Here is a 25,095-nt window from a genome sequence, read left to right on the forward strand (position 1 = left end):
TGAAAGAACTGTCAGGAAGGATTGAAAGATGCCAATGAATGTGAGGGATTTGATTATTTTTAAAAAGTGAAATCTGTGCCCCCGTCAGTGGGGGCTTAGGCTGTGGCAAGATTGCTATGTTGAGTTGCAGCAACTACAGTCTTATCACCTGCTTTGCTTTTCTTGATCTTAACAGCTTGATGCTTTTTGCTATTCGTGGATGTCAAACATCTCTGACTTGCTCCAAATCCACATACTGAAAATAATGCTGCTGTTAATGCCATAAATCACATTTTGAATTAACTTTGTATTTCACTGGTAATTCTCTGTTCTACCTCCAAAATGCTGCTTTGCATTGCGAGCACTTTAAATACATGTGGGTATCAGTAGGTGAGACCTAAGGGTCCTGTGACTTCATTATATTTTTTTCTTCTCCTTCCCAGTCCTCAGAAGCAGCTGCTGTGGAAGGGTAGTGCTGCTATTCTTGCTTTACAGATAAGAAACCACTCCCTGACCCACTTAGCTAAGCTTTGAAGAAGTCTTGGAGACACAGTTCCTGCAGCTGCTGTGAATCCTGGGGGCAGGGCAGAAGGGGAGCAGCTAAAATTGGACACATACCAACCCCCAGTGGAACCAGTGAAGTGGGATCTGAGCGTTACCTGTTCTCCAGCCATCTGCTCAGCTTGCACATGTGTGTATGCCACAAACAGGCCAGAGCGTGCACCGCCCAGGTGGACATCGGCTGTAGGCCGGGGGAAGGCAGGCACTAGGCCGCTACAGTGAAGGAAGGAGGACAGCAAGGGAGCGCTGTGAGGAACAGAGGCAGAAAGCAGCTGCTACAGCCAGAGCCAGCCCCCTCTTCTGCACTGAGCCTAGAACAACAGCCTGACCCCCAGCAGGCTGCTGTCCGTCACACTGACTGCTGTGATTGCTCAGCGGCACCAAAGAGAGGGGTGAACACAACAAAAGCGAGACAAACTTGGAGGTATAAATTCAGTTGGTGCAGTTAGGATAAATTTATTTTCTTCAGCTTTCTTCACAGGAAACATCACAAAAGTGCTTTACAGAGTTTGATACCATTACTCTAACATGGGACAAAAGGACAACAACAGGTATGTGCACTGCACAGTTCGAAGTTGTCATATGCAGAAGCCATGATAGGTAAACCAGGGTAAAAAAATCTTATTGACAAAAATATATAGTTCAGGTTTTGAACTTAAATTATGACTATAAACATACAATTATATAAATATACAGGCACCATTAGGTTCCTGTGTTAACTGTGGGGGCCACACAGGGATTCTCAGAAATAGATCATATTGTACTCTACTTTGCTGAAACAGTTTCTGCTGTGCTTAGCGGGCTCCCAGCCAACCATTTTCCCAGCCAGACAGTATCTATCTTTTGCGCTACAATAAGCACTCAAATGGCTCTATCTTCTTTTCTTCAGGTTAAGTCTGGTGGTGAGACATTCTGATACATTGTTGAAAACAAATTCAGTTTCATATTTTTTCACTTAGAGGTTATGTCCTTTTACTATACTTCACTCAGTCATCTCTTCATTAAAAAAATAAAAATGCTTTAGGCTAGACCCCAGGTAAGACAGTTTTGTTTGAGCTAGCATATTACCAGTCATGCAACCCTACTCCTTTTCATAGCTGAACTGTGTTGTACTGTGACCAGTGCTACTGCCTTCATTTTGCTGTATTCTGTGGGAATTAGGCTCCTGTGTAGCCTTTGAGGGTCTAGGTTTAAATTCTTCAAGGAGATCACATTTACTTGCTAAGCAACTTTGCAACAGATGGAGCCATGTTTGTGATGCTAGGGCCCTGACCAAAGAAATACAGCACGATCAAGACTCAGGAGTTCTTGCTTATAGAGCTGCTTTCTAAATAAGAGGTGAATAATTCAGGCACCTGACTAGAAATCCTTGGCATGGTAATAACGTAGATGAACAAAAGAAGAAGGGAATACTCTAGGGTGAAAAAAGGTCAAATCAAGAGATTTCTGCTGGGCTTTGAGTTGCAGAAAAAAAATTAGCAGAGCCAATTATCTAGAAAACACTGCCATGCCAGTTTACAAAGTCAGTTTGCCTTTTACCTAATTCCCAGATTAAAGACACAGTGCACAGTCAGAGAACTAGTCAGTCCTGAAGATTACTGGGTGGTTAGTAAATAACACAGTAAGGATTTACAGTGGCAAGACAGGGCTTTGGTGAGTGTAGCAGCAGAGATGAGTCTTTTAGAAGTGTGGGAGAGGATACGAAGTACTACATTCTAACAACTATTAGATATTGCTGCATCTGCTCTATTCTCCCACCATCCCCTCAAAATTAACAAAAAACCTCAGCTCCAATTTGCCAACTTTATAAACCCCCAGCAGCCACAATTGTTTTTGACAGAATGCTAGTAACAGCTGTAACAGAACACCTGACAGATACAATTTATTTGGATGCAAAATCCAAGGTACATTCTTCTCAACCACATATCATTATTAGTACTGGAAAGCAGCTGTTCTATATGATACAGTATTCTGATACTGAGACAATGCAGCTTTTAAGTGGTAGGCTATACATCCTAACAGGCTTGAGTTTTCCCTTATGACACCTCCTTTGTATTTATAAACTTAGCAATACTGGTAAATGCAGTCAGCGTTTAAAGACTTAACCTTATTTACTGATGTACGATCTTTAAAGTACAAGATGAGAATGTGAAGAGATGAAACAAACCACAAAGACTAAGCCTGCCCCCCAGTGTTGCTGCACTCATCTTCATCTCAAGTATTGTAATCTAATTTCAATGTCCAGTTAAATACTACAACAGGTATGTTAGACTAAGCATGGCTGACCCCATTTGATTGCTGGTCAGAGACCAAGTAACACATCTGCTTCATCTCTGCCACAAACAAAAAGCAGAGTAACCCAGAAATTTAAAACAAGTTTGCTATGGGGCTTGTTCACTTGCGCTTGATTCTGCCTGTTGTATCTAGACTTCAAGAGAGAAGATCTCAAGTCAAGTTTTAATGAAACTGATCTTAAGTGACAGAAATAACACCACTGAAACCAATGAAGTTAAGCTCTGGGAGATCAGATTCACATATATTTTACCTGTTTCTCAATCCATTTGTTCTGTTCTATCAGCCTGTTTTTATGGTTTGAATCATTTTGTTATGGTTGTACATACTCTGAAAGAGATACAGAATAAGTGATTTGTTTTAATTAAAAAAAGGAAGCTTATAACATTTTAACTAAGTTTTCTGTAGGCAAATAATTTGAAATAAAGCAGTTAGTTATAATTTGATGACTTTAATGCTATAACTGAGCTAGAAAGAAAATTCAATACAGAAGATGGGAGACGACACAGAACAGAAAAGGTCAGATGATTGAGTAAAAGTTAGTAAGAGCATGCCATGCTAATCACTGGTAAGAAGAGTGAATTATATACATGAAACTGAAGACTTCAGTATATTGGATGGCAAAAGCCAATGCCCATAGAAAGTTACTAGGTTTGTCAGCACTGGGGAAGATGGTGATTGCCAGGGTAAGCTAACTCACTCTGTAAACTTGGCAATTCAGTGGCAAGTGAATGTCAACGGAAAATAAACCCAAGGCAATGAATACTGGAAAGGCTTTAAACCACTCATACATGCTCTGGTGGATTCTGAATTAGTTGTGATCTTTCAAGGGGACGATCTAGGCATCACCATGGACAGCTTGATGGAGACATCTGCTCAATGTGTAGTTGCAGTCAAGAAAGCGAATAAGATGTTAGGCTGTATTAAAGACAGAACAATATGGAAAAATATTACAGCATGTATTTCTCTTAGAGATCCTCAATGAATATTTGCTGTTTCATCAGCACCTTAAAAGAAGTGACATATTAGAAAAATACAGGGAGGAAAGTGATAAGAGAATGGTAGAAGCAGCTCTTTGTAGCTGGAAAGACAGTAAGACCAAGGTAGTTTATTTGTTAAGAGGGGAAAAGAATAGATGATACACATCTTAAAAGTAATTCTCCTCCCCACCATGTAACAGGATATATACCTCAAAGTCATTTTAAGCCACCTACCAATCTGTTGACCTCAGTATCACTTGTCGTCGTCACCACCATAAGTATTCCAAAAAGTCCCCTGTTATTCTTTTACTATTCAGCTACTTAAACATTTCCTCTGAAGCAACTGCCACAGTTTGTGGAAATTTAACAGTAATCATTTCTGACAGAGAATCATCACAGCTGATGCACATTAACAACTGTCTTAGAGGTGCTGCAATGATAAAAATGTCAGTAAAAGAAGACAGCTGCTGGGCCTCATCTCTGCCCAGTACCCACTGGAAGCCTAATGTGTCTGCATGCATGCCACCATCGTGTTCTCTGCTTCTATTTGGAGGCCCACTGTAAAAACGGAGTGATGAACCTCAAAATCACCAGCAACAGCAGACAACGGCATATTCATAACAATTATTTCTCCATGTTCCTTCAGCTGCAGTTAACTGATAAAACAGGAGATAATAGTAAATAGGGTAATCGCCTCTTCTGTATCTGTATCCCTTCCTCTCCTACCTATCCCTCTGCTTACCCCTCTCAGCTCTATCTTTTGATCATTTTTTTCCTTTATCTGTTTCACAGAAAACTCTCCATGGGCAACTATTTCCCTTTGTTTTATTCCCTTCATCTTTTTCCTCCACAGCCTGCCTTAATACCAGATTTTAAAAGTTTTGAAGTTAAGATTACTCTCTCTCCCGTATTTCCATTGTACCTGCATGCTACTTCAACTAAATATGGGAAAGGATAAAGAGTAGGACAAATATGTGTTTAAGTGTGGAGAGGGGAAGAAAACTACATTCCTACTACAAAACACCACTTAGTATCCTGACACAAATACATATTTCAAGAGTGAACGTTTCTAGTCCACATAATCTGAACAAACTTTAAAACAGCCACGTTATACAAGATGGCTATCAACTGTGAGCAGGATTTTATTTCAGTCATGGGGTTTACAAAATATAGCAATATTGATTTTAATGTATTCCACGTAAAAAAAAAACCCTCATATTAATATACCATTTGGGTTGCACAAATAATTAAAGAGAGGAAATACCAGTTAGAGAGCTCAGCCTGAACTTTTTCCTTACCCATACATACTAAAGTAAGTCTAATTACATAATACTTAAATAGAACGTGTATTACACTCTGTAGAAATAAGCCTTTCCCTAAATAGTATTAAAATACTGTAACGAAAGCTAATATAAAGATCTTTTAATAAAGATTTTTAGTCCTCTGTAGCTCCTTCCATCAGCCCCAGCCCTTGACAAAGAACAGCTTTGGCCTCACAACACCCCTGTGAGGTAGGTTGTTGGGTTTTTTTGGTACAGCTGGGGAACCTGAGGCAAAGTAAAACTAAATTACTTGAAGTTAACACAGCAGCTCAGTGGAAAACCAAGGCCAAATGCCACTCTCTTGGTCCTATGCTCTTGCTACAAAATGGGCTTGCTTCTTTTCAGTGCACGCAGTTTTAGATGATACTTTCCATTCCAGTATTCCAGATGCGCTACTTTTCCTGGTGATTCATTAAAACTGTGATACATTTTTAATATTTGTATTCTGGCTAAGCAGCCCATTGAACGTCATTAACCTTGCTATATCAACATATATTCTAAGCAACTGAACATAAAACCACAATATACATACCATTAGAAGATGCTTTGCAAAAAAAGGAAATGTCTTCATAGCAATTTGAATCAGTGTCTCAGCTTTTTATCATGCAGAAGTGAAAAAGAGTTTTCTTAAATATGAAACAAGTTATTTCCTAGTAAGATTGCTGAACTATCTTGGAATTTGTCCTTTCTTGGTTCTCTCTTTAGGCAACTGGTTAGCCAGCTTTGCACCAATGCAAAATTCTACCTCTCTCTGGACAGGTTTTCCCGATTCTTTTCTTTAAAGGGAAAAAATAAAAGGGGACGCCTTCCCCAAGTACTGAACTTCAAACACTTGCTGATTTAAAGTCAGATGGATCTGTCACTTGTGAAAGCAGTGCTTACCCACGCAGCACTTCTCCTATCCAACCACTTACACTCCACTCCCTACCTCAGGCTATGCATTTAATACTATCATTTAGAAAACAGCCTTCCTAATCCCTCTCTTCTTATACCTCCTGTATTTTATTTGCATAATTTCCATTCTCCTTAATTAAAAAAAAAAATCTTCCCTCCTGTTCTATTTCACTTCAGACAGAACATGCTGTTATTGAAATCAGTATTAGACTCCACAGTTGTGTCTTCTGCTGTCATTCTTTCTTCCATCTGCTAGAGCTTGCAGGTTCTCATATTAACCTCGATACACACAAGCTGACTTTGTAACTTTTTCTGAAGAATTTATCGCCAAATATGTGTCAGATTTCCTCCCCCTTTGTACGTACCTAATTTATACATCTGAAATTTAAATACGCATGTTATTACTTTCTTATATTCCCAAATAAAGCCCCTATTTGCCATTAAAACCAATTTGTGAAATTAAAAGCTGAAAATGGAGAGGGACAATTTGGGAACTAAATTATAGTCAGGCAAGAAAACCTGGATTGTGGCTATTCGTAAAGATTTTTAAGTACTCGTGGTTTTGGTAAAATTTAGTTTCTTGGGTCTCTGATACAAATTGGTCATGTAAAATGTGAGGTATTCATTTCTCTGACCATGTCTATATCAGAAAGAATAATATTACTACCTTGTAAATAAGCACCTTTTTAGCACATGAAGCCCTATTAGTCTAAAAAAGGATCATCTGCTCCATTTTAGTTATGGTATTTGACAGAAAACCACACGCAAGTTTAAAACTGCTCAACCAGGCTGAAATTAGAAAGACAAAAAGATACAATGATTGCAAAAGCTCAGATAAGCAAACTCCAAGATGTGCAGCCCTATCAAATTTATACTGTGTTTACTTGACCTACACAGCACAGGTGTCTTAGCCACATTGTGGTCAAAGATTTTCAGTGCCAACAGATGTAGTCAAATACCAAAAACCCTAGTCCCTGTGGCGTCAGGTCTCTAACTCAGTTTGTACCATTACAAATTCATCTACTTGTAAGTTTTGTAAGAGAGTTACTTTGGACATGACTGGTAAAGCTATCTACAAGGACAAAACTGAAGTAGCAGGATACAATCACTTTTAGTTGTCAATTCCTCTTCATTTGTGAATAAGGTTAAACATGACCGGGGCGGGGCGGGGGTGGCAGGGGCAAAACTAATCTCTCCTACATTTACCATCAGCTCAAGTAAATACAGATGCCAGATTCCTACAGCGGGCATTTGGAAAGTCCAACTTTATTAAAATTATCTAGTTTTTGGCATTTTAACATTCCTTAAATACAGACTATATCACCGAGAACCACAAATCCAAACTGTTCCTTTCCCATTAAGTACTGGACATTTAAATGTTCTACTAGAAAGTCGGTAACTTTATGGCCATGTTTTTATTTTAAGCCAGAGAAAGTAAAGTGGAACCTTTAAACTGGAAATTAATAACCAACCCACCATAAAAGCATGTTACAGGTTAGGAAGTTCCTGAAGCGGCGCACAACTGCGTTTTACTGACTGGTATCAAGAATCTCATTTCGACAACTGACAATCCTTCATTTATGGAATGAGCCTTCAACAAGCATTTTGAAGGAATGAAATGCACATTCTTAACGTGCCTCGAACGAATGCAACAACCACCCAGATAAAGTTGGACTTCAGAGTCTCAAAAGCATACTGAGCTTCCACAGAGGACTGACTTTCAAAATTTCAGGCATGCAGAACAATTAATTGTTACAAGGAAGATACTGACAACTGGCATGTTGATAGTTGCTGGCAGCGATATTTAACACAAGAAACACTTTTAAATAGTTTAACATTCTGTACTATGGAAGTCTGCTGCATTTATGATTTTTTTTTCCTTTATGCCTGCAGAAAGAACCTGGAATGATACGCTTAAGAAAAGCCCCCAAAATAACATGTCTTGTTATCAGTAGCTGATGGATTCCGGTGACAGCAACCATCCAGAGCTTTTTTTTTTTTCTTTTTTTTTTTCCATTCTTTAATTTAGCAGAGCTACTTTCAAGTGAAAAGCAAATCAAAGCTTCATTCATACTCAATTCACAATCTCAAACCAGTCCTATATGGCAGGAGTAAGACGACACTCTGACAGGTAGCAAACTAAACTTCTATGTATAAATAAAAGTCATATTAAAATGAACTGCTATAAGCTCTTAAACATAGCCCACCTGACCATAAGGCTGACTACCCACTCCATGGCCTGTCCCTTAAGAGATCCAAATGCTCTGCACTTCCTCCCTGTTGTACGGTCATAAGCTAGAACTAAAGGTAAAGATTCATTAGACTCCAGAATCCATGTATATTTCCATTTTATTTGATTTGAAACTGTTACAGGGTTTTCTTGAACTGCCAGAATTCATGTCCAAAACCTCAAATAAAGACGGTACAATGGACATTCATCTACCCTTCATACAGTAGACTAAAACTTGATTCATGTGCATTGGTGATCTCAATCTCTTTAGACCATCAGGAAAAGTGTTTTAAGATTTCACGTTTCTACCACATCAAGTGACATGTCCATTTACCATGAATTCCACAGAAATCTTTAGTGACAAATCAACAGTTTTGCTGGCAACAATGTATTTTCAATACATTGAAATGTACATTGAAAATGTATGGCTCAGAGTCCAAGGGACTAGGATCAGTCTTTCAGTGGGGTTTTGTTTCCAAATGAAGTCTCCAACTTTAAGAATAGTCTCTTGAGCCCTCTCTTTAATAGCAGCTTCTAGCAGAAGTTTTAGAGACAGTTAACTCTGCAAGGGCAAGGCCAGTTTTAGTCTGTGCACAAAAGGACAAGGTGAAACCCCAGCCCCACTGAAGTCAACAGCAAAATTCCCATTGGCCTCAGAGAAGTAGATTTAAAGCGAGTCAGCAGTTAGTCAAAGGGAACCCAACCAGGCAATTCCTGCACTATCCTCATCTTCTGCACATACACAGTACTCCCACACATGTAAGCAAGTTTTGTTTTGTTCCCTTGTTTTTCTTGCCATTGGCAACTCTTACAGATGTTGGGTCTATTTTTTGGCATTTACTCTGAGAAACCTCAACACTGGAGCACGCCACTATTATACTTCATTTTGCTTCTGGTGTAAGAATTCAGACAAGAGAAGAACAGTTACAGCAGGACACTTTTGGTACTTGACAGGTTTCGATCATCAAATCAGAGTTACAGGCAATGTCCTATATTCTTAGTGTATCAGAGCCATTTTGCCTACTTCCACTAAATTAAGTCAGAGATGACAACAACTCAAAGAAGTCACTGCCTGCCATCATTACTAAGCTTCCTGACTTTGAATAAACACCATTTATGAGTTTTACTTAGAGGATTTCTGCCTCAAAAAGCCTGCATGCTTCACAGAAGTAGCCAAACAAATAAGGCTTACCAGCTTTACTTATCCCTCTGCATACTAAGTTACTTTGGTTATCAAGTAACCATTACCTTTCAACAAACAAATAACTATTTTTAATAGAGGAGAAATTTTTATCTAGTATCGCTACTGCTACGTATCTCATTTTTAAAAGACAAATTCTGAAAACTGTATTTGGAGTCTGGATACCTCTGTGTCAAATCAAAACTCTTAAGTCTTAGTGCTTTAGGGTGAGAAAGACAAACCTCATAACGAAAAACAAAATAAACCCTATTTCACTAGAACATCATTAATTAAATATACTGCAATTTGATACCAGAAACAAGGCAGGCATTTTTTTGTGGGGAACAGAAAAAAAAATGCTTAAACAGACAACTGTGAAAGCTGCTAATGCAAACAGACCATTCAAACCCATCATTCCTCAAATCTGATACTGAATGAGTTTTGTTTTGCAGCTACTTCAGTACAGCTATCTAGAAAGGTAAACAAACTACAGCTCTGTTATACTTCGATAGTATGAGTGGTATGGTACACTCCAGAAGTCTCTAGTAGGCTATGGCTACACATGACAGGATTCCTCAGAAGGGGAACAGAATAGGTTTGTCATTAAGGTCACTTAAATCTTTGTTATAGCAAATTGGAACCAAATGGCTGACTTCTGCAGGATTTCTGACAGGAATCCAGTAGAGCTGGTTTCAAGTTTCAGATGGCCACTAAAACAGCTGTAACCTTCTCTTCCAGAAGTTGTGATCCACATGGTGTCCACAATGAGTGCAGCAAGTCTGAGGTAGTCAACCTTTACGAAGGCTCAGTATCTGAACATAAAAAGATTTTGAAATGACCACTGGCTGTAGGTATCTTTCTGAGCAATTAAAGAACACTGATGACTCTTGTTCAATCATTTACATTAATTTGCCCCATATCCAATGGAGAAGTTGTAACATATTATGCTTCCATAGTGCAGGAGAACCAATCACTTACGTCAAAGTAGTCTGCACTTGCTGCAGTAGATCCAGCAGAAATAAGGTGGCATGTTCATCATAGCCGTTAGCTGTAGTTTAGTTACCTTAGTAGAAGGGTTACCAAAAAAGCATTCCTTAATTGTAATGTGTATGCAGCTCTACTGATCCCCAAGCACAGCATACTGGTTGTCTAGCTGAAGTTTAAGTGCCTGGTTTTTTGAGACCTCATCCCTACCTCTAGTTTTGTGTTTTACTACTTCAAAGCTCTTCTCCATTTCTTTATCCCTAAGGGAAAATAAATGTAATCAGTAAATATCTTATCACTAGCTTGTGAATTGTGAATTTCTAGTCGATTTCCACCCCATCCCAACAAAAACATTATGAACACAGATCACTAAGGTCTAGAGTTTTAACAGAACAGCCAAACATTCCCAAACAAATCTCACAAAAGCTTATCTCCAGAATCAAGCTCATCACCCAGTACAATTCAGATTACATTCTAAATTTCAATATTAACATTCTCAAAAGTAAATTTAAGTGCATTTATGAAAAATAGGTTTTAGAAAGCAGAAGTGCATTTCTAGAATGCTCACTCAGAATTTCATCTTAGCTCCATTTGCACCATTCAAACCCTAAAACATCAATGACAGCATGTCTCATTTGCCAAGCAGACAAAGCCACACCAAAAAAAAAACAGAAGAAGAAACAAAGCTTCTGCTAGGCTGTATTTGTCAATAACACAGCAAGCAGGAAAAAGAAAAAACACCCCAAAAAACCCAAGTGAATTAGGTACTGGCCTAGCCATCTCTTCTGTAGGGAATGAGGTTATGGGAAGATCAGGACTCAAAGCAGGGTGAGACTCAAGTCTTCAGCACCACAAAATACAAAACACTTCAGCAAAATTGGGGGGGGGGTGTCATCATTGTAAACCACAGCTCAGACAGCAAGTTTATTGATTTATATTTGTATTAAACCCCATTCCTCCATTTAAGTTACCTTCACATCTCTAATGAGAAGGCAGTGTGCTCAAGACATCCTACTCATGTCTACTGATGGTAATAACACAGAGCCTCACCACGGCTAGTGTCTCAGAGAACGAGATGCTGTCAACAGCAGAAATATTCTGCTTCAGGGAAATCCTTCAGCCAGTCAAAGATAAGGTAACTGGCAGTCTTGTTTTGCTATCTCACTGGGCTATGTCCTATGAAAGTTATTTCATGGGAAGCCCTTCCTAGAGTTGGAAAATACAGTTAAGACCTCTCCCGTGTCTCTTTGCCAAACAGAATAATTTCTTAGTTATTTCTTTCCACTGTGGAAAGATTCAGGCTTAAGCCCTAAAACAAAATAAGGACTTAGAGAAGGCAGTTAAAATATGTCTCTTAGGGAATTAATGGAATATACTTACTTTCGACTGTCTACAAGCTTGGCGGTGGACTGCAGTGATGGAAACTGCGTATCACTATAGATTTCTGGTGGTCCTTGCTGTGCCCTCCGTGGCCTGCCGCCCTCCCTGGCACCAGGTGGCCTGTATACACCACCAGTCTGAACTGGTTCTGGGGTTTCTGTAACTAGTTTTAAGAACAAGATTTAGACAAGGGAGTAAGTTTGCATTCATATCTGAAAAAAAACCCACAAATAAAAAAAGAAAAGAATCTTACAAATATGTTTTTGCAGCTTTTAAAGCTCTGGAAGCAAATATTTTAGACAAGGCAGAAAATCAGGTGTCACCTAATTTAACCTATACTTAGTAGTCAAAATGTGGCTCCACTGTATTGCCTCACAAAGTTCAGGGAATTAAAACCACTGATGAGGACTTCATGTTTCTTATTTGCAATTTATTAGCAGCTTACATTTAAAACTAGAGATTTAAACACATAATTATATATTTGCCAAATCTTATTTAAAGCACCTTTCCAGATGCAGAAGAGAATATTCAAATAGCTTGTATTTAAGGTAACAATCCACAATGAAATAACACTGATAACTTTACCTCCTTGCCTGTACAAAGAAGAAAAAACACAGCAGGCCAGTTTTCAATGAATTTCTCAATGGAAAAGAATAGTCTGAACTCAGATCATGGCTAAGTAGTTTATCTCCGCTGATGCTAATAAATTGTATTTAATCAAAACTGAAGTCCTACCCCAGTTAAAGAATCAATTTTGCAATGTCATGTTCTCTGTACCCTAGAACTGATTTGAAAAGCATACTACTAACCGTGGAACCCTACTCAAGAACTGCCGTATTAGACGTCAGATATTGGCCGAACATCCACTTAATTGTCAAAGCAATATTTTTAGATCAACAGAAATGCTTCCAACAGATTGCAAAGTAGAGAGATCTCCTTCAAAGATGGAATGCTTCCCCCCACCCCGCTTCCGAAGTCGGAAATAAAAAATCCTCCATTCATGTTTATTTAAAGTATCTGACAGTACTATCAATTCAGTTCCTCAGATCCCTTCACAGGAAAATTTCCTCATTTGCTAGTACATCAAACAAGCCATTAGTATGTTAGAAGGTGCCTGAATAGAAACTGCTCCTTGAGCTCTACCCTCTGAGCAGCTTAATTCAACCTGATAAGCTTCCGATTGGAAAAAGCAACAACTCTGAGTTAAATTTACCAATTGGTTCAACGACAGGTGCTGGTGCAGGAGCTGACTTGTTCCAAGGACCAGATGATCTGTCTACACCACCACCAGTCTCCTCCCAGTTGTCACCGGGTTCTTCTCTTTTTTCACTTTCATCATCTTCTTTTTCACTATAAAAGAGAAATGCTAAGCAGCATTTTACAAACAGAGGTTTAAGACTTGCCAGAGATTACACAATCGCCATAGACAAGACTTCACGGCTACAGTACTGGAGACACTACATTTAACCAGACTACATTAGTCCTGTAACCACTGTATTAGTACTTCCATCTGAACAATTTTTGGCACACTGCTACATAACTTGGCAACTGAGAAGGAAAAAAGTTCTTAAAAAAAGAAAAATTCAAACTATACTAAGCGATCAAATAAACTGATTTCTTATTTTGAGCTTAAAGACTTTTTTCTTACTAGGAGAGTCATGCATTTGGAAGTGATGGGAAGATAAAGCAGGAAGGGGCTACAAGTCCAGTTTCCATAAAATGCTTTAGTCAAGAGGAAGAAATTGAAGAAAAGTAGTGACGGAAAGCAAGTCCTGAGCTCCCTTTCCCTGTAACTGCAACCACATGATAAACACTCTTATATTATGCAAATACAATCTACAAACCAATTCAGATTTTTTTTAAAGCAGGCAATCAAAAACTACAGAAAGAAAAATATGCCATTTTTTAAAGATAAATCCTATGCAAAGCCTGACTGTATTTTATTTAGACTATTTTATTTTGCATAGACTCAAACTAATTTGCTAGACAAAGCTACTACAGAAAGCTGTGTGGTATAATGGGACATACGTGGAGGGTGAGGCTGTTAAAAAACCCAAGACATTGATCTGAACAGCAGCAGCAAAGTGTGAATACAGAAGTAGTTTATAATACACCAAGTCCTACTAATCATGATTGGATAAGCTTTCTGTACAAGTAATAATCAGAGAACAGTTAAAAATACCTATCATTTCTGAAAATTAAACAGCCTTTCACTGTTCATCCAAATACAGTAACAATCATAGTAAGCTGGACCAAGGGCCTAAACACATTGCTATCCTACTTTCAACTACAGACAAAAGCAGATGCCTACAGACTAGCTAGAACAGAGTAAGTACACATAACATCCTAACCCCACCCCCGCCAGATACTCTGTGTCTTATTTTCAGCAAGATCTCCAGAGCTGGATAATTTATAATCTCCAGTGGGTTTTTCTTCCATTTACTTCTCCACTCTCCCCTTGAATCCACCGAGTGGTTACAAAATCCTGTGGCAGAAACTTCCACATGCCTGAAAATCTGCCACAGCATCAAAAGCATTCAGAATGCCGGCCTTTGTCTGGAAAACCAAAGTACTCGCTTTTCAATCAAATGGTACTAGTAGTCAGTGAAGCAGCAGCCCACTTGTTACTTGTCCATTCAGACACGTGATTATCCGCTGTGACACTTCAATGCTATGGAGAGCTTGTGGACCAAATATGTGCAAATGGCCTAAAAGGACTAGTTAACTGAAAGGGGCGGGGAAAGTGTTAAAAAAATAAATAAAAGAATATGTAAGACCTGCTCAAACAGTGAAGAGAGCATCTATTGCACTGGTTACAGGTAAGATGATTTTAAGATGGCATAATGAACATCATCGATACCTGGACAATGAGGATTATGGGACATTCTCAGTCTAAGACTGAGGTGATAAAAATCCTTTTTCTGACCTGACGAAAGGTTTTTCTTAACCAGGACAGACTTAAGTAGACTTACTTTGGACCAGACTACAGGAACAATCTAGTGAAAAAGCAAACAAAGAATTCTGGATGAGACTCATAAATGCAGTCCTGTGGGATCTTGTCATGGGACACTAGTTTTACCAACTATATTTTCATTTTTTTGAAATAAAAATGCAATGGTTCAGGAATTCACTCCCCAAACTGAGATGCTGAATAGATTGAGTCAGATACCCTTAGAGCAGTGAAATGATTCAGTGGGAATTACTATCCTGCACTCCTCTCAGAGAAATTCCTGCTTTACTATCTTTATGAAGGGGAATGTTAAGCATTTGTAATAAGAATTTGAGTCCCAACCAAAACAGATAGACCTAGAGTATCAACAGAGATTTAGAAAATAAAGAGAACATCATCAAACCTAACCTTTACCCTGCAGCAAACTTCTACACTAGCAGAAACATATCAAACCTCTGTTTAATCGGTCTCCATGGAGGCAGCTCTGAAGAATGAACATACTTTTCAGACATAGGTAATGATTATACTGGAGAGAAAAAGAAAAAATAGTAGTACCTTATTTGCATGGACTGAACTCTAAGACCGCTATAATCAATTTCTTCCTTTTGCTCAAATTCCTTCCAATCATCCTCTTCCTGTAAGAAGAGAAAAATGTAAGTTGTTACCCTCTTTACACTGAAAGTAGAAAAGAAGAATGTAACTAAGATAATACAGAGAAAACTAAGGGTGAAGGTGCAGTTCCATGGGAAACCGATCTGTGTGCACCGCTGCCAACAGGGGAAAGGATTCCACTCCCTCCTCCCCTAACTTACTGTAGGTCACCTAGGATGCACTTGCGAGCTGACTTTAACTCACTAGAACAGCTAAGAAATGCCCCAGCAAGAGTCACTCAAGTGAAAGAAAACCACATCATCTCAGTAAAAATCCAGCGGGAAGTCAAGGGACAACACAAAGTAGGGAACAGGATCGTGCAGTCCAGACCAGGGAAATACAAGGGCAAGACCTCTCCTTTTTACTAATAGTAACCTTTTCTGACAGCTTGAATGCAGATGAAGCTTTAGATTTACTTTTCCATCACCTCTTTTATGAGCCAAACAGTAAAGAACATTTGGAATAGCTTACAGTGGATTTATGACAAAGATTAATAATGGTACCTTTGACTTTTTCACATTCACAGCCACATTTACAGCCTTTCCTGTTTTCTTAATAATATTTTTATAATAGCAAAAAGGTCAGTTCAAAACCACAGCAATCTTAGTACACAAAAATAGTAGAATACTAGTCTTTGGAGAGCACCACTTTAAGGTTTTAAAACGGGAGTTTGATTACGTGTTTGGGGAAAGAGGGACCCACCTAAGTGGAGCCAATTTTGTCGTACTGTGTAATCAGCAGATTTTGAGTTTATTAAGGTAGGCCAGAAACGGACCAGAACAAATAAGTAGTCCTTCCATGTTCCTAGTCACAGCTTTAAGACACACACAGCCTAATTAGTAGTTTACATAACTCCTACACTCTACATGAAATGCAGTTATATTACTTTAAATATGAAGACCTTGCAAGCAAGGTCTGCCAATGGTATAGCCCCCTTTCTGCTGAACAGCTGGGAATATAGCTTCTTTTAAGAGGCCTGTCCTAGGATCTTCTACATTATCAACCTCTAGCAGGAAAATTTCGACCTGCTTCAAAGCACCAGCAAAAGTAGAAAGTGACCTCATGTTATTTCACCGTCTGCTGAAGATTCAGTCTTTTGGAAGAGCATTTACAGCTCTAAAATCTTTTAGATTTCTTATATACTCATCTCCATGGAAACATCACAGTTTCCAAACTAATGTACCTTTCACGTTTAATGATCTTTATTTCTAATCCAAGTACAAGCTTCACTCAAAACCACATATTATTTTAAAAGCAAATGAGCAGAAGAGCAGCTGAGAGATTACCACTGACCTTGGTCTACTTTGAAAGCTACTGCAGGTGTCAAGCTGCTCAAATTAAACAACATTAGGAAACAGCAGACTATTTCTTAAAATTCATTTTAAAATATACAGCATGGCCAGTTGTAAGGCACTAACTCAACTAGTTAAGCTTCTCTTGCATTCTCATCGTTTCACTGTAATACGGTACAAAAAAATTACTGGCAGTAAAACTCTTCCTGGCAGAAAGGCAAAGAGCTCGGCGTACTTTGTCTGCACAGCCAGGGGGATCTTATCGCCCAGGTCCACAGGCCACACGCCACAAACCCAGGTGGCCTACGGCTGACACCTGATGCAAATCCTCAGTTCCGGCCGCTACCTCGCGCCGAGACCCAGAAACCGGAGTGGGCTAGGCAGAACCGAAGCCGCAGACCGGGAACCGGCCCGGCTTCGCGGACACAAGGCGCGCTTCGAGGCCGGGAGCCCGACGGGCTTCCCTCGCAGCAGCAGCGCCTGCCCGACGGCTCCGGCCCGCTGCGGCCCCGCTCCGGGTCAGGGCCGGCCAGGGAGCCCCGCCAGGCCCCGTGCCGCCAAGGGCGCCCGCATGGCCGGGCGGCGCCGCTCCCCGGGGTCGGCGCCGGCGGCGCCCCCTGCCGGCAGGAAGGCGCCGCCCGGGCCGGCGGAGGAAGCCGTGACCCTTCCCCCACCGCCGCCCCGACGGAGCGGCCCCGCTTCCCCCCCGCCCCCCACCTCCCGGCCGCACCTTAGTCGCCGTCTTGGCGGAGCCGGCGTTGGAGGAGACGGCCCCGGAGCCGCTGCCGTCAGCCGGGCGGGTTCCCCCGGCCGCCGCGGCCGCCCCCGAGGCGTTAGAGGCGGCGTTGGAGGCGCTGGAGGCGGCGGCGGCCCCTCGGCTGCTCTTCTCCTTCCGCTTCTTCTTGTCCCGCTTGGCGAAGAAGTCGTCCAGGCTCCTCTCCTCGGTCTCCGCCATGGCGGCGGCTCCGGCTGGCGGCGGCGGCCGGGCCCTGCGCGCGGCGGCCGCTCCCAACGGCGGGACAGGGGGGTGGGGGGGGAAGGAGAGGGCAGAGGCGGCCCGGGCCAACAGGTGAGCCCCGCGCAGCGGCGGCGCGGCCTCCCGCTGCCTGCCGCCCCTCGCCGAGGGGAGCGAGCGCGGCCGCCTAACGGCTGCGGCTGGCCGGGCCCGCGCGAGCCCGCCCGACGCCCGGCGGGAGGAGGCTTCCGCGCTCCACGTTGGTGGCCGCCGCTTGACACGGCCCGAAAGAGAGGAGGGGGGAGGCGGCCCGCCGGCGGGCGGGGCTGGGCTGAGGAGAAAGGGGGCGGAGCCTTCCGGCTGTGCCCCCTCCCGCGCATGCGCTGCAGCGCCCCCCGCCAATGAACGGCCGGGAAGGACGTGCCCGCCGGCCAGTCGGAAGTCTCCAGGAGCAAGCCGCTGACGTCGCGACGTGAGAATGCGTGACAGGCGGGGAGGCGGTGGCGCGGCTGGGGATTGGCCGAGCCGGGCGAGGGCGTAAGGCGCACGGCGTTCGGTTGAGCGGAGCGGCGCGTGCGCGCTGGGGCCGGGCTCGCGGGCCGGGGCGGGGCGCTGCTGGCGCGTGGGGCAGCTCGGCGCGTGCCGGCCGTTCTCCCGCGCGCCTCGGACTCCCCCGTTTCCGCCTTCCCCTGAGGAGAGCCGGCGCCCCTGAGGGGACCCGTGTGTGGGGCCGGCCGGGCAGGGCTCACGGGTGGACCGTAAGCGGCCGGGGCTCCTCGGGGGACCGTTGGCTGCTTCCCGCGTCGGGGGCAGGCCCTTCCTGTCAGGGGGCGCCGCGGGGTGAAAGAGGGACAGGAACGGGAGCCCAAGGGGGCTGTCCCCACAGAGCGCTGCGAGAGCCGCTTCCGAGGAGGCTGAGAGGGCTGCTAGAGAAGACCCTGCCCTCAGCCGGTCCTGCGGGCTCAGGGGGCCTCTCAGCCTGGCAAGCGGCGGCTCGGTTTGTGCCCTGCTCCCCACCCTTGAGGTGAAGTTCACTCTTAGCGTGGACTGAGGTGACTAAGGCTCAGCCTCCCCGCACCCTAGAGAGGGCCGTGCACTTACACTGTCATTGTAAAGGATGCAAGGAAGTAATTTAGCTTTCGTCTTGGAAGTGGTGTGGTTAAGTGAGTAAGACTTGAAACACCACGTTGACTAGGATGTCCGGATGTGTTGGCGTGAACTTCCTAGCTGCTTTCCTGACTCGTAGTGAAGCCTAGGGAATGTCTGCTGGAAAAAAAACTTCACAGTGCGTGTCTGCAGATTGTCGTCACTAGCTTTGGGTACTGTAGTGACCTTCAGCTCTGGGAAAAAAACTGGGTGTTGAAAAAGTTCACTGTGGCTTCAAAATGCGTTGTCAAAAGTTTTGAGGCAGGACATTTTGAAAAACAGCCTCAGACTGTCATGAGTCATAAATAATTACATGAAACATTGTTTCTGATGACTGACTTTGTTGGTCAGCCATCAAAAAGATAGATGTTTCTACTGCTAAAGTGTGAGCCCAAACGAGAATTACCCGTCAAATAAGCATTGGTTTGTATTACAGTAATATAAAAGTAAGCATGTTTGTATTCTTGATTTATTTAGTATCATTTTATGCTTTGTGATATTTTCTCTTAAAATCATTACATATGTGTGTATAAACATATAAGTGAAAAGTTTTTCTGAACTTTGGAGAGTGTTTGACAGTCTCTTTAATTTGAGTCCATGAAAATACTGTTATTTAGTGGTTTCTATCCATAATTCTCGCCTTGTTTAAAAAAACGGGAGCTGTCATTGCAGAAAGAGGTTAAATACTCTATGTCTTTGTGAAGTGTTTTGTAGCTGTGAGTAACTGAATCACTGTAGTTGAGTGTTTTGTGTTTGGGAGATATGTTACAATCATCTTTTTACGTCTGTCATGCTGCGTTCTCCCTATATTTCTCTACTACCATTGACATTCTGTGCACTTACAGGATTTGATCCCGCACAGAGCAGGCCCTGAGAACTAAAAATTGCAAGCATAACAGTTCATCTGGTAACACCGAGAATGCCGTGCTATCAATGACACTTTATATTTCGTGATAGGAATAATTACTAAAGTAGAAAGCAAATTCGGTAGCTAAGTCTCATTTTCTGTGCCTCCTTGGTGCACCTGGGCTCCCCCCCTACTGCTGCTGTCCCCTTTGGTTGATAGAAGGTCGCATGGAAGATGTGAGACAGGACAGCTCGGTGTGGAAGGGTGTTTGGTGTTCTTTTGTCGAAGCACTGCCCTCCCTTGCATTTGTACTCCATTACTGCCCAGGAAGCTGCCGTACCTCCGCACTGCACCGTGCCGTAACTTGCAGGATCAGCACTGATAATAATATGCAACTAAGCAGGCAATTTGTATCCCTCAGCTTTTGTGGTAGATAAGCTAATAGTGGCCACTAAGTACAGTGCTGTGTCTGATTCTAAGCTACGCTTTTTTTTTTATTTCAGCAGCTGGTAAAATATTTTCATTGCATTATTATGGATAACCCCTAGTATCAGGCTGAAGAATGCGAACCTGATGCCTTTTTGCTGCTTTTAGCATCTGCGTCACTTGCCCCTTGCAAACACAGTGCTGTAAGGCTGGAATGACCAACTCTGGATTAGAAACTTAATACCTGTCAGGAGCAGAGTACCAAGAAACATTTCAGCTGTTAAATCTGGAACAGACTCAGTGGAAACCATGGAAAATAGCAGCAATGTTTTAGGCCTCGCAAGGCTTAGATCCAGATTTAAAGACATGTCTCAGTTGGCACTTTAAAGGAAGCATTAGTTATGCAGTTATGCTTGGATTTGCCTCCCACCTCTGGTTTTATTTTTATGTAAAATTGTGAAAACATGCTGATGCGCAGCATTTGTAGTTCTCTGCGAATGCATTGCATTGGCTTTTATGGTTAAGATTGTTGCTATGTAACAATGCAGGAAAAAAAGGTCAGTATTTCTGTTTTTTCTTTTCCTTTTCCTCTCTCAATACTTACGCAGAGGACATTTGGCTGAAGAACGGCTCAGAGGCATGGACTGGCAGAAGTAACATTTGTAATGCAAAGAATATATCCAGAATGCCACATTGCTGTGACGGGAGCACGAGCTCAGCAGACAGCTTTCTACTGCACTGTGTGTTACTGACCTGTGTGACCAACCTTTGGCAAGACACAGTGCTTTGAATACCTCTGCTCCGGTACAGATTTACCCTGAGGACTGAGGACTTTGTCTCTTTCCTCCCCCATGATAGGAGCGCACGCTGCAGCGTGCCTGTTGTGGCATATGGTGGTGTCTGTCCACCTCTTGTCTCTGCCCTGTAGCTATGATGGATCTTTCCATGATGCTGTTCCCTCTGCATCTTGATGCATTTTGTAAAGATTGAGGAATGAAGCACTACTGCATGTAGGGGAAGTGATGCAGCAGCCACTATTCATGTGGAGAAGCTGAAGAAAGGAAGGCCGAAGTGAGTTGTGGGTGATACAAGAGTAAGGAGCAGGCTTCCATTTCCAGTCACCCAGTGTTTTGCGTTATCCTTACTTCTTCGTACTTAATTATCTCCGTTCTGTGACATGAAGGTGATAGCACTGCAAGCTGCTTTGACATTTGCAGAGCACAAGCAGAAGAACACTTCATTCATAGCTCTTGGGCAGATGCCTGCTTAAGGAAATTGGAGAAGGTGCCCTTAGGTGCAGAGCAGCTTGCAGAAGGGTTCTGGTGGAGTCCTTGCCACAGCGTGGGCCCCAGTTCTCTTCAGGAGTTTTCCTATCGGCTTTGGGGTGCTAAGAGTTTGCTGTAATTTCAGACCTCTACAGCCAGAAGGGAGAAGTGTTACCATGCCTATTTCTCCACCAGTAATTGCCATCTGAAAACAGGCAGTGGTGACAGCAGTGCCTGGTGTTTTGTTGAAGTATTAAATTTTACACAATGCCGGCTTGAAGTCACCTTAAAAATAATCTTTTAACCATAGAATCAGTATAATAATGCTTATGCTAAAATGTAAACAGTAGGATGATAGGCTAGAGTAGCAGTTCCTAGCTGGTGTGGTATGCTGCTACTCAGTGTGAAATCTGAAATGAAGCATGGGCTAGCATAGGGCTGGCACCCTCTGCTTCCCCCGAGGATGCAGCAGCCTGTGGTTCAAGCTGTGGCACAGAAGAAGCTGTGCCTGGCTGAGGAGGAGGAGGATAAAGTACACATATGGTTTGACGGTACAGCTAATCTGACCTAGTGACCAGCTACCACCAAGGGGGCGGCCGTGCTTTACAGCCCTGACTAGTCTCTCTCCCCCTCCCATCCCTGTGCTGCTACTGGTACATGTCTGACCCTGCAGTGGCCTGAATCAGGGAGCTGAGTGGCAGGAAAGTTTCACTGCATTTTGCAGTGCTAATTTTCTGCTGATTTTGCTTCCTGAACTGTCTCTTGAGACACCAGACAGGTGTTGGTGCTAGCACAAGACAGTGTGATGGGAACACATAGCAAGTGAGGGGGAGTAGAAATGTTCTTTTATGCAGCAGCTGGCTGTTAGATTGTATTATCTCTACTCTATGAGATGGCAAATGCCACAAATCCCTTCATGGGAATATAGGTGTGATAGATACTGCGGTAGGAGATAACAAAACCTGTTTTCTGGTTTTGGTTTTCTTAGGAAAACCAGTTGGAAACATGTTCACGTGTATTTAATATAGCAACTGCTAGACTAGAGGATAAATATAAAGACAGATCAGTTTATTAACCTTAGCACTGACAAATAGCTGTGAAAGCCTGTAGTCTTTCATGTTCTCAATTTCCCATCTCACATGGTGAAGACTGTTAATGCTTAGATAGCATTCAGGCTGGCAAGGCATGCTGGAGGGACTAGCTAGGTAGCTAGCAGCAATCTGTGTAGAAGTAGAAAGAGATTTCTTCACAAGAGCTTTAGCAATTAATATGAAAGCACTTTGTTTTAGAAGGGCCAAATGTGCTACATTTGACTTTTGATGAACTATTCACAAAAATAATCTTTTCAGTGGCTTTTGGTCTTTGTGAGGGATAGAAGGAAAATCTGCTGGAAATTCATTATTTATGCTTAGATGCTTCCTCCTTTTCCAGCCACTTCCCCATACTGGAATACCTTCATGATTTTGCAAGAAACTATTTCCATTCCAATCAATAAACATCTCCGTAGGAATCTAATTTAATTTTTATGAAATATGTTGGATCATTTGAACCTACGATCCAGATTTTGTTGGAACAAGAATTTGGAATGGCATATAAGAAACTTGAAAAAATCCTTCCTTTCACATCACAGTATGATTGTAGACTCATCATTTCACCAGGTTTATCTCTGTCAGTGACATTTATAAAGAACAGTTTCACACTGAGTAGCCAGCAGTGTCTTTTCATACCTGAAGCATCACTAGAAAATAGGAAAGAGATCTGATGCCAGATTGTATATTTTTTATGCTACAGGATTCATTTGATAATTTGTAGAAGCTGCTGTCTATAATTACAGCACACATGAGACAGAAAGAAAATGTGAAAACCTATCAGGGGGCTGCTATGAAGAAATACACAAATCATTTGTAAATTCCCTCTTCTTTCTCAAATCGCAGAGAAACTGCTCTCTCTTATGTGTCAAGAATGAAGGGCAGGTTATGTTTCACTGATGTCAAAAAGTGACCATTCCTAGACAGCATCCAGTTAACAACAGCCCAAGGGTCTGTGCCATCTCATCTCTTGTACCACCATTTGTGTATAATTTCTCTCATTGTCACTGTTCTTGATGGAGTCTCAGCTTGGTAAGTTCTGCACTTCTGGTAAGAAGGTATTATTGCTGCTCTGAGGAGCCTACATTCTGTGAGGAAAAAAAGAGAATCTGCCTTTTTTTTTTGAGTAATCTCTTAATCCAGTAATTTTTTTGATCAAAATCTTGCAGGTGGTACATGCCAAATGGCCTTTTTGCAGAGATTAAATGAGGAATTTTTTGTCAAGTAACTGTATCGGGAAGGATTTTGCATGTGTGGGGGAATGTGCAAGGAAAGGCATGACAACACTTGTGTGCTGATTCCTGTTATTCAGTGGTGAATCAAGTATAGCAGATCTGGAGTGTATTTGATTTTATCGGTCATTAAAAACTAAGTAGCTTTGTAGGCTAATGTTTCAATTAAAGATCAAAATATCTACAGACTAACTCTCATGTATGCTTGTTGTGGTTTAATCCCAGCTGGCAACTACGCACCACACAGCCGCTCGCTCACTCCCCCCCAGTGATTTGGGAGAGAGAATCAGAAAAGTAAAAGTGAGAAAACTCGTGGGTTGAGATAAAGACAGTTTAATAAGTAAAGCAAAGCTGCGCACGCAAGCAAAGCAAAACAAGGAATCATTCACTACTTCCCATGGGCAGGCAGGTGTTCAGCCATCTCCAGGAAAGCAGGGCTCCATCACGCATGACCTTACTTGGGAAGACAAACGCCATCACTCCAAACGTCCCCCCCTTCCTTCTTCTTCCCCCAGCTTTATATGCTGAGCATGACGTCATATGGTGTGGAATATCCCTTTGGTCAGTGGGGGTCAGCTGTCCCAGCCGTGTCCCCTCCCAACTTCTTGTGCACCCTCAGCCTCCTCGCTGGTGGGGTGGGGTGAGAAGCAGAAAAGGCCTTGACTCTGTGTGAGCACTGCTCAGCAGTAACTAAAACATCCCTGTGTTACAAATCCAAAACATAGCCCCATGCTAGCTACCATGAAGAAAATTAACCCTATCCCAGAGAAAACCAGCACAATGCTGTATGCCGTTATGTTCTCTAATATATGCCATTTCTCAGCAGTCTTTGAGTCCACTTAATGAACTATGCTGTCACTCCGTGTAACTGTCGATATTGTGAAGTCCTAATCCAACAAACACATGTACGGTTAGCTTCATTCCTGTGCAGGGACTTGTGAAGGAAAGCCAGCCATCTACCTAAGATTTTGTGGGGCCAAGGTTCATTATGTTTCTCTGAAAATGCGGGATTCATCTTGGCACTTTATATGACCATACTGCAAATGCAATACAATGAGGATATCGATATTTAAAATATAAAAGAAAGTCAGAAATGAAAGATGGCAAATCTTTTTCATCATGGTACTATCAAAATAAGAGAAACTACCTAGAGTCACCCACAGGTTGATGCTATGTGGGTGCCTTAAGGGATGTTGATATCAAGAAAGAGCCAAGCATATAAAAAACAAATATCAAAATATATCAATATTTCAAAAAGTATCACATTTGCACAAACTGACACCCTGGCTAGGACTCTCAGTATACAGTAAAAGGATGTGACCTGGACTGCAGACAGAACTGCTGTTGCTCTCCTGCACCTTCAGCTTTTCCAGAAGTTTAGTCTAGAGATATAACGTGTTTATTATGTGCTGCTGGGATGCTCGCATGAGTGCGTATGCTG

At 42.2% G+C, this 25,095-nt stretch overlaps 1 protein-coding gene across 6 annotated transcripts; it reads right to left on the reverse strand.

The window, feature by feature from the left end:
* Window positions 1–971: 971 nt before the first annotated feature.
* On the reverse strand, window positions 972–17,978 carry CDV3 (CDV3 homolog). Of its 6 annotated transcripts, XR_012672596.1 has the most exons (6): window positions 17,426–17,978; window positions 15,308–15,387; window positions 13,016–13,152; window positions 11,803–11,965; window positions 10,417–10,682; window positions 7,169–10,250 (listed from the first exon to the last, which is right to left on the reverse strand). XR_012672596.1 is itself a non-coding variant. In XM_075143255.1 (5 exons), exons 1-5 carry the CDS (start codon window positions 17,648–17,650, stop codon window positions 3,138–3,140), a joined length of 630 nt encoding a protein of 209 aa, XP_074999356.1. In that variant the 5' UTR covers window positions 17,651–17,978; the 3' UTR covers window positions 972–3,137. The 6 variants fall into 6 exon arrangements, 5 of the variants coding, with proteins under 5 accessions (XP_074999356.1, XP_074999357.1, XP_074999358.1 ...); XM_075143255.1 differs by lacking the exons at window positions 7,169–10,250; window positions 10,417–10,682 and adding an exon at window positions 972–3,162; XM_075143256.1 differs by lacking the exons at window positions 7,169–10,250; window positions 10,417–10,682 and adding an exon at window positions 3,194–3,750.
* Window positions 17,979–25,095: the final 7,117 nt, after the last annotated feature.

The sequence above is a fragment of the Calonectris borealis genome, chromosome 2 (genome assembly GCF_964195595.1).
Source record: "Calonectris borealis chromosome 2, bCalBor7.hap1.2, whole genome shotgun sequence".
Lineage (NCBI taxonomy): Eukaryota > Metazoa > Chordata > Aves > Procellariiformes > Procellariidae > Calonectris > Calonectris borealis.